Consider the following 8,466-nt stretch of genomic DNA (forward strand, 5'->3'; position numbering starts at 1 on the left):
AAGAAATGCTGTAAGTGCCAGGCAGTAAAGAAATCAAACTATCCTCACCCTCATGGATCTTACATCTGAGAAAGGGAACAGATCATGAAATAAGGCACTAGGAAAGCAGGAAAGTGGCATAAGATGTGCTGAAGCTGGGGGCGGGGTTTTATGCTTCAATAGGATACCTCGTTAGTAAAGCCCAAAGGGCATGCAGGTGTCTGGAGGAGGTACGCCACAGTAGTGAGAGACAGAAATGCAGTGATGAAGCTGGTCCCGCCATCTCCAGCAGGCTCAGGATGGAGGTCTATCCAAGGTCGCCTTGGAAAAAGTTGAGTCTTTTGCAGAGGACTGGCTTTCTCATAACAGTCTATTAATCCCATTAAAATGTAACATCGGACTTTTCTTTCAACCCTACCTCAGTTTACACGTGTGTGCCCGCAGAGTGCAATGGCCCCAAGGTGAGAATAGCTGGTGTGTGTGAGGAGCACAAAGGGGCCCATGTGGCTGGGTCAGAGTGAACCAGGCAAGCAGGAGGGTGCAGGGTTTGAGTGGAGCAGGCGGTGTGTGCAGATAGGAGGGCTCCCTAGGCCATCGGAATGACTCTGGCTTTTAAATTATCATACACAATAGATAGTATAGGGGTCAGTGTCTACAATACAGATTACAAAAGACTGAAGAAATATAGTGACCTGCCCCCAGCAATTCATGGCAGGAGAAGCCTTGGAACCAGACCTGGATCCTAGCTTGGTGCTCTTCATACTATACCATGCAGCCTCCCCCTACTGGGGTTACAGTGGGGGAAATAGGGATTGAGGGGGGCTTCACCTCACTTGACGCTCACAGCAAGACTTTGAGACTGATGTTGTATCTCCATTTTACAGAGGAGGACACTGAAACTTAGGGACATAAGTGATTTGTTCAAAGTCACATAGGCTTGGAACCAAGTCTGTCTGACTTGAGAGGTCCTGCTCTGTCCACTAAAGCATGCTCTGAGAAATCTCTTTCTCAGGTAGACATAAGAAAGGATGCTTCAGCCAGTCAGTCACAGTAGATACCAACCCAGGGTAGTGAGTATAAAGTGCTTATTTCAGCACCTGTCACATGGCGGATGCTCATTAAGCATCAGCTGTTATTGTCACTAACCATCTAAGCAGTGTCCATCTAGAAGTTGATGGCCATTTTGGCCTCTCTCCACTGTAGCTTGAGCCCAAACCGCTCTACCCAGGATGCCCCATGTCAGCTTTGTCACCAGGACAACCATCCCTCTGTCAGAAACACTCTTCTCTAGCCCAACATATATACCCATGGAACACTCAGGGTCAGAGAAGATATATGTAGATTGGGAGCAGTAAGAAAGAAAGGACAGAGGGAGACAAAGATGGAGAAGTTCAGACAGAGAGCAAAGTGAAGACACATCGAAAGAAGAGATCAGAAGCAGAGTGAAGTCAAGCAGTCAGTGGTCAGAAGCCCTCTATCCATCTGCTTGATCGTTATGTGGAGGACAGTCTGCTGGGTAGACTGTGCAGCCCCAGTGTGGAACCCTTCTCTGCACTAACTCACTTGGGGACGCTGAGTAAATTCTTATCCCTCCGGAGGCCTCAGTTTCCCCATCTATTTATGTCCTTTAAGGCCCCATTCATTTTTAATAGCCACCATTTATGATTCCTTAAGTGACCCCCCCCCCGCCCCAAATCAGAAGACACTTTCACTAATTGGTAAAAGAGAGAGTTTATTCAGAAAAATTAGGCAGTACAATATGCACTACAGGATATCGCTCAGCTCACATCGCAGACATGGGATAAACAACTTCACAATAAATTAAGGGGAAGCCAACCCTTCTCCTCCAGGATGGCCCAGAAAAACCTTTGGAAGGACACATTTCATTATAAATACGACAGTAGATTATTGGGCTATTTTCAGGTGGGATCAGACAGCCTGGGCCCAGCCAGTGGGACTCTTGGCTACAGGGTAAGATCTGTCCAAACCTAGATTTTGACCTACAATCCCTCAGGCCCAGAGGAGAAAATTCCAAATGGGCAGAGTTCTCTTCAAAATGATGCTGATTTGCATAAAGATAGGGCCTTCCGCATTTCCCTGCCTTCAAAGCAGGCTGTCTCCTCCTGAAAGGCTCACAGGGCTGCGGGCCCCTGGGTAGTCCAGTCTTCCACATCAGGCCGGGGAGTTCTTGTCAACCCAGGCCAGGAAGATGTCCAGCTCTCCCAGAGACTTGAGGGCAGCAGATCTGACCTCCAGCTGAAACCAGGGAAATCATGAGAACCTGCCTTTTCAGGCTGCAATCATTTTCCAAGCGCTTTCTCCACGTTCTGGTCCCCGCAGGGTTTTCCTTTTATTCATCAATTGTACTTGCAGAGCACACAAAATTACTTTCCCAACAAGCAACCCAAATTGTTTTTCACAAACGAGCAGTTAAATCATGTCAGCAACTTAGAAACAAAAATTTAAAATTCTTCATTCTTTGTCCTCAGTTTCTCTTTTTCCTGTTTTTCACAGAAAAACTTGCCTTTCTGGGCAGTTCTTTTGCTTATTCTCCTTTTCGCATTAGCTCTAAACGGTCTCAATCCCAGGGTTCTATGCAGGGGATAGGGAGAGCTTGTTGTCCCCAATTTGACATATTAAAGCACCAAAGTCCCTAAGGATTGGTGTCCCACCCATTGCCACACGACTGGTTGGTAGCGGAGATGGAACTAGGACCCAAGTCTCCTGACTTACTTTACCTCTTCTTCAGCATACTAAAATTATGTCCTGGGGAGCCAGATAGCATGGGATCGAGTCCTACCTTCACCACTTAGTTGCAATACGAACGTGGTTAAGTTACTTAGCCTGTTTGTGCCTTAGTTTCCTAATTTGTCAAGTGTGGATAATGAGTCGCAGCAACGCTGTAAGGCACAAATGTGTTCATACCTGCTGTGTGCTTACAACGATGCCTGCCCGGCTCATAGTAAGGACAATATGACTCTTAGCCATCATTATGACATTATCCTGCGTAACCTCTTCGCAAAGAAGCCGAGCTCTGAACAGCTCTCCCTGCCTCCTCACTATTCAAATAATTGACATCATTTGAGAGTGTGGATGGAATGCAAAATGCCAGGCCTCGTTCCAGACCTATGGAGCCAGAATCAGTATTTTAACAAAATCTCCAAATGCTGCACCTAAGAGGCATCACTTCTACCTCCACCTGTGTGTGAAGCACACATCTGTAGCTCCATGAGAAGCATGCTCTTCTGCACCATACAGAATGCTCATGACAGTTGCTGACCACAGTGACACCTGGCAGGTAACATGCTTCATGCATTACACCTTCCAGTTCACCAGGAATCTTGCTTCCTCTGTATCACCGCCCTCTCAAACAGTATGTGCTTGCCCTCAAAACTTAATACACGTTAGGTCTGATATGTAAGGGTAAAAGAAAATGGTGGAAAGTAGTGAGGGGGTCCCAGGAAATTAGCAAATGAGGAGAGACCGACAACATACTCTTTGCAGACACACACAACTGGAAAGGCTGTATTAAGAACTTGTTGAGTAAATGAATGGGTTTGAGTGGAGGGGAGGCAGAAGGGCTGGTGCACTCTCCTCAGTCAGGCTCCTACTTGTCATCCCCATCTCCCCGCTCTTCTTCCCTTCTGCCCTTACCTGATGGTAGTTGTTGTGGATGATTCTGGTTACGTTGGTGGCTTCCTGCCGGCAGGGACACAGCCTCTGTTCCTGTTGTGAGAAAGTGGAAGCAGCACCCGTCAGAGGACCTTACCGTCCTGGCCCGCCCTTTCCACCCCCGCCCCTCATGGAGTGACTTTGCTCCTTCCTCCCAAGGCAGGAGTCAGGTAATTGAACTCCGTTTGGAGCAGCAGGCGGGGAGTGAAGCCTGTTTGGAGAGTCGCCCTGTGTTTGACTAGGGCTTTTGCTTTTCTGGGTTGACAGTCAGCCAGACTGGAAGAGCAAGGAAAGTAGGTGCCAAATCTGTCTTGCCCCCCTTCTAAATGCAGCACCACAAGGCAGGCACTCAAATATTTGTTGGGCTGGTTCATTAAATAATTGGTTCAATGAATCTTAATGCAGGCGGGACAGGGGTCACAGATTCTTCTAACAATTTCAGAATCTGACACAGAGAGGTGAACTTGCCACAACGTCACAAAGAAATCAGTGGCAGGGATGGATCTAGAGCCCCGGATTGTTTTTTCCTGGCCTAAGTTTTTGGTGGTTTGTTTGAGTTCGGTTTTATTTCTGATGTTTAATTTTAATAGATAACAATGAATTTGCAGGTGATCCTTAGGGATAGGCTACACCAGGGAACTACCCAGAGGTTAATCGGTATGGAAACACCAAAGGGCCAAAAACTAAGAAACTAGGGGTATGCTTTGATAAGCCTGGAATCCTTGGCATGCCCCTCTCACAGGCCAGTCCTGGGATCACCAAAGGGATACTTTGACCTAATTTGTCATCCCAGGGGGATTATCCTTGAGGAAACCTGGGCCTGGTAAGGTGTCAGCAGGGAGGAAGCCCTGGGCAAGCAAGAAGTGACCACAGGAGGAGGCTGTTGATGGTTCTCTCTTTGGAAGACAGGGGCGGGAATTTCCTTTGACTTCAGGGACCATTTCAGGAGGCAGCTGGACCAGCACATCCTAGGCTCTCCCCGGGTCAGACAAGGAACAGATGCGTGGAGTGCTGATGCGGTGACTCACACACTGCTGCAGGACTTTATGCATGTAGAGGAAAGAGTTGGCAATGCTGCTGATTTTTCTCAAGATCCGGGGGTCCAGCTCCTGATGGTCCTTGAACACCCTGTCCATGTAAAATGCCAGGAGGTTCTTGGTCACGCAGCACACATCTAAGGGCTACAGACACAAATTAGAGAAAGCCCCAGGGCCCTCCTCTCTTTATTAACTTAGAGACCAAAGCAGCCAGTTTGAGTAAGAACAGCAAGGAATGAGATCATTAAAAGTGTTTTTTTTTTTTAAATTCATATTGATTTTAGAGTGCCCCTCCCTTGGTACCCTGAAGCTACTTAAGACAAAGGCACTGAGGAGAGATTGTGGGTGCACTGCTCTTTTTAAAGGGCCAGGAGATACATTAATAAGAGATAGAGCCCAGTCAGACACTAGAATTCTCTCTACAGCATCCCCACATGTCATCACTAACTTCTGTTTAAACCCTTGCAGGAATCAGACATCTCCCCTCTGAAAGGACCGATGTTTGAGCAGCTTTCTTGAAAAGTACTTCCTTACACTGTGCTGAAGTCTGCCTGTCTGTAACATCTCCCATCTGTGAACGTGGATTTATTCAATGACTTGCTTGCCAGGCATATGCTGGGCACATATTCCCTCTACTACAATGACACTACTTCACCCTGGCCACCCTGCTCGGCTCTCCTCCAGTCTGTCCTTTTTAAACTACAGGGATCATTTGGAGGGAGTTGAGATTTTCAAGAATGGAAACTGACTGCTGCTGAAATGTCAACACCTGGACAGGTCCGCTGCTGGCAGAGGGCTCCTGAATTCCCAGGGCACAGCTCAGAGCAGCTGGTGGGGCCGGTTTCTTCCTGGAGTTGGCACCCGCCCTGAGATCAGTGATCTCTGCAGGAGATTTATATATAGCTCAGATTATATATGGAGAGAGAGAAGGGAGGGGTCTACAGTGGGATAGAGCTTTCATCTTCATTAACATTAAGGCAACAAAATTTCCATGGCCCCAGGGGTAGCTTTTCCTAGATGGCAAACACTGTTTTTGCCCCCCCCCCACACCCCACTGCCCTTTCATCACTCCTGCCAGTTCCCTCAACCAAAGGGGCAATGTGGCATAACTTTATTTTATCAAGGAGGAAAGGAAGAAGAGAGAAATTAATTAAGACCTGCATCCTCATGGACCCTTTTCCTTAAGCCCCATCAGCCATTTCTAAGCCTTGAGAGGAGAAGAATCTGGAGACAGAGGCATGAGACGTGGGGCTCTATGCCTGGCCCAACCACTAACTAGCCATTCTCCCTCCCAAGGTATCAGTTTGTTCATTTGAAAATTATGGTTTTGGAACAACTAGTCTTCAGGATCACTTGCAGCTGTGATCTTCTAGGAGTTTCTTATGCAGTTGGCTGGAATAGCATTCAGTAAAAGGCTACACATCTGTTTACCACAAATAAATCAGGCCTAATACTTACTAGATGAATTATCTCATTCAGAGAAGCCCAAGGAAAAAGTAAAACATTGCAGGTATGCCTCATACTCATAAATACTGAAAAAAATGGACCTTTCTAGAATTCTTACAAGGACTGAAGGAGCTCACTTTTAAGGGCACTTCTCAGTGACCCCTTCTATAAAGGGAATTCTCACCCCCAAAGCCAACTGTTTCGTAACACACCCTAACCACTCTCGTCGGGACAACTGGACTGATCTCACTGACTTGCCTGCCTCGAGTTGTCCACTGTGAAGAACACCATCAGACTGCCTTTCTAAAGGTTTTGTGGTCACACAGCCTTTGGCTCAAAAACCTATAGGGACTCCCTGTTGCCTTCAGTATACGGTCAAAGCTCAGCCTGACATGTGAGGTTCTTGGTAAAATGACTCCAGTGTAGTTTTCCACCTCATCCTCTTTCACCTTTACGTCCCTTGTGCCACAAGCCTGGTTACTTTACTCTCCCCTGACACACATTCCCTGGTCTTCTACACCCATTCTCTTTTGTTTATCCACTAGCCCACAGCCTCCCCAGCTTTTAAGTCACTGCTCATTTTCTTGGCTTCCGCATGAAACCTTCTAGAATCACCCTAAGCCATAGATGTCCTATCTCATTTGAACATGTGGCACCTAAGTCACTTTCTAGGTAAGTGGCCCTTCTTTAATTCCTCCCAGGGGCTTCTTTTTTAAAGTTAAATTTTGGGGGGCAACAATGGTTAATGACAGTATATAAATTTCAGATGCACAACTTTATAATATGACATCTGTATACTCTATTGTGTGCCCACCGCCTGAAACCTAGTCTCAGTCTGTTACCGTATATTTAACCCCCTTTACCCTCTTTGTCCTCTCCCCACTCCCTCTCCCCTCTGGTAACCACTATTCTGCTGTCTATATCTGTTGGGATATAAAACAAAAAGAAACAAATAAGATCCTCATAGATACAGACAACAGAACGGTGGCTCCCAGGGTTTTCAGAGTCCCCGAGACTTGAGTGTACCTAACAGATGAGTTAATTATTGAGAAGCCAGAAACATTTAGAGTACTCTGGAGATTAGGAGAGAGAAGGGGACAGGGTAAGGATTTCTTTCTCAGCCCAGGGTCACTTCATTGTAAAAAATGACAGTACAGGAAAGAGCAGAAACAGACCATTACCTTTATCTTGTGCAGGGTCTCCGATGCAGACAGGATAGTGAAATTGTAGAAGGTGTCCTTAGCTTGCTGTGGAGGAAGACATAAGAACAAATACAAGTGATGAGTATTCCATGTCTTCCTGAGACACAGTAAATGAGAAGGTTCTTGCTCTTCAAGTTAGGATGTCCAGTGAGGCAAGCCCCCCTTGCTCACCCACACCTTCACCCAGAGTCCATACTCACAATGGCTCTTTTGATATCTTGGAAACTCTCTTCGACATGGTGCATGTCCGTGGAAATCAGACATCTCCTGAAACCTCGGGCGTGCACTGAGCACAGGAAGAGCACTGTGCTCAGGAGCCAGAGGGAAACATGCTGGGCCTTCATGTCCTGCAGGAAGGGTGGAAGTCAGCTGCCAGCCAGGACTGGAGAGCAGTGAAAGAGACCCCTGACTGAATTCCCCTTTACACCTCACAGGGCGGACCAGGCGGCAGCCAAGAGAACAGACTCAATGCCTCGGCCTGTGGAGTTCAGGGCCATGTGTCTCCTCCTCTGGTTTTCTTGAATCAATTGAACGATCCCTCCCCTTCCCCCCAAGCTCCCACCTCCACCCCAGGAAGCGCAATATAGTGCTCTCTCTAAGTTCCAGAGAGTGCATTCTTGTGTATATCATTCTATTATGACTCAACACAGCTCACTTTGTCGAAAGGGATGAAAAGCATTGTTTTTAATCAATTAAATAGGAGAAACGGGGTTGTAATATGCCCTAGGAATTAAGCAACAGATCTGAAAAACCATAAAAGCACATTTGTTTTTTTATATTTACCCCTGAATTAGGTGACACCCTTTTATTATAAACACCCACTGTGCATCTGCTTAAGATCACTCTTTTGAAGCCAACTATGAAGATGTTGCCTTCTGGAGAAGATGGGAAAGGGAGGAGCAAGCCATCTCCCAATAACTAATTAGCTACAGTAACGAGAGAGAGGAAGGCTGCTGCAGCAGAGGGCAAGTTGGCCGCCTTGTTTGCAGCTTGCCAGTCTGGTCCCTAGGAAGGGCCAGACCTTGAGATGCTCGCTGCCTCTTCTAATGCTCCCACCCTTCCTGTGCCGTCTTTCTCTGCTTTTCTCATGTAACCACTTTAAATGGTGTGAAATAATACACATTGAGAAA

At 46.8% G+C, this 8,466-nt stretch overlaps 1 protein-coding gene across 1 annotated transcript; it reads right to left on the reverse strand.

Annotated features, from left to right (window-relative positions):
* Positions 1-2,151: 2,151 nt before the first annotated feature.
* On the reverse strand, positions 2,152-7,716 carry IL19 (interleukin 19). Its single transcript, XM_024572594.2, has 5 exons — positions 7,537-7,716; positions 7,316-7,381; positions 4,680-4,832; positions 3,634-3,705; positions 2,152-2,235 (listed from the first exon to the last, which is right to left on the reverse strand). The coding sequence occupies exons 1-5, from the start codon at positions 7,678-7,680 to the stop codon at positions 2,152-2,154; spliced, it is 519 nt and encodes a 172-aa protein (XP_024428362.2). The 5' UTR covers positions 7,681-7,716.
* Positions 7,717-8,466: the final 750 nt, after the last annotated feature.

Source organism: Desmodus rotundus, chromosome 12 (assembly GCF_022682495.2).
Source record: "Desmodus rotundus isolate HL8 chromosome 12, HLdesRot8A.1, whole genome shotgun sequence".
NCBI lineage: Eukaryota > Metazoa > Chordata > Mammalia > Chiroptera > Phyllostomidae > Desmodus > Desmodus rotundus.

Coding starts and splice junctions, on each gene's coding strand:
- IL19 (XM_024572594.2), bottom strand. CDS start 7,680: ATGAAGGCCCAGCATGTTTCCCTCTGGCTCCTGAGCACAGTGCTCTTC. Junction 4,833..7,315: donor AGACCCTGCACAAGATAAAG/GTAATGGTCTGT, acceptor TTGTGTCTGTAG/CCCTTAGATGTGTGCTGCGT. Junction 3,706..4,679: donor ATAAAGTCCTGCAGCAGTGT/GTGAGTCACCGC, acceptor TTCTCACAACAG/GAACAGAGGCTGTGTCCCTG.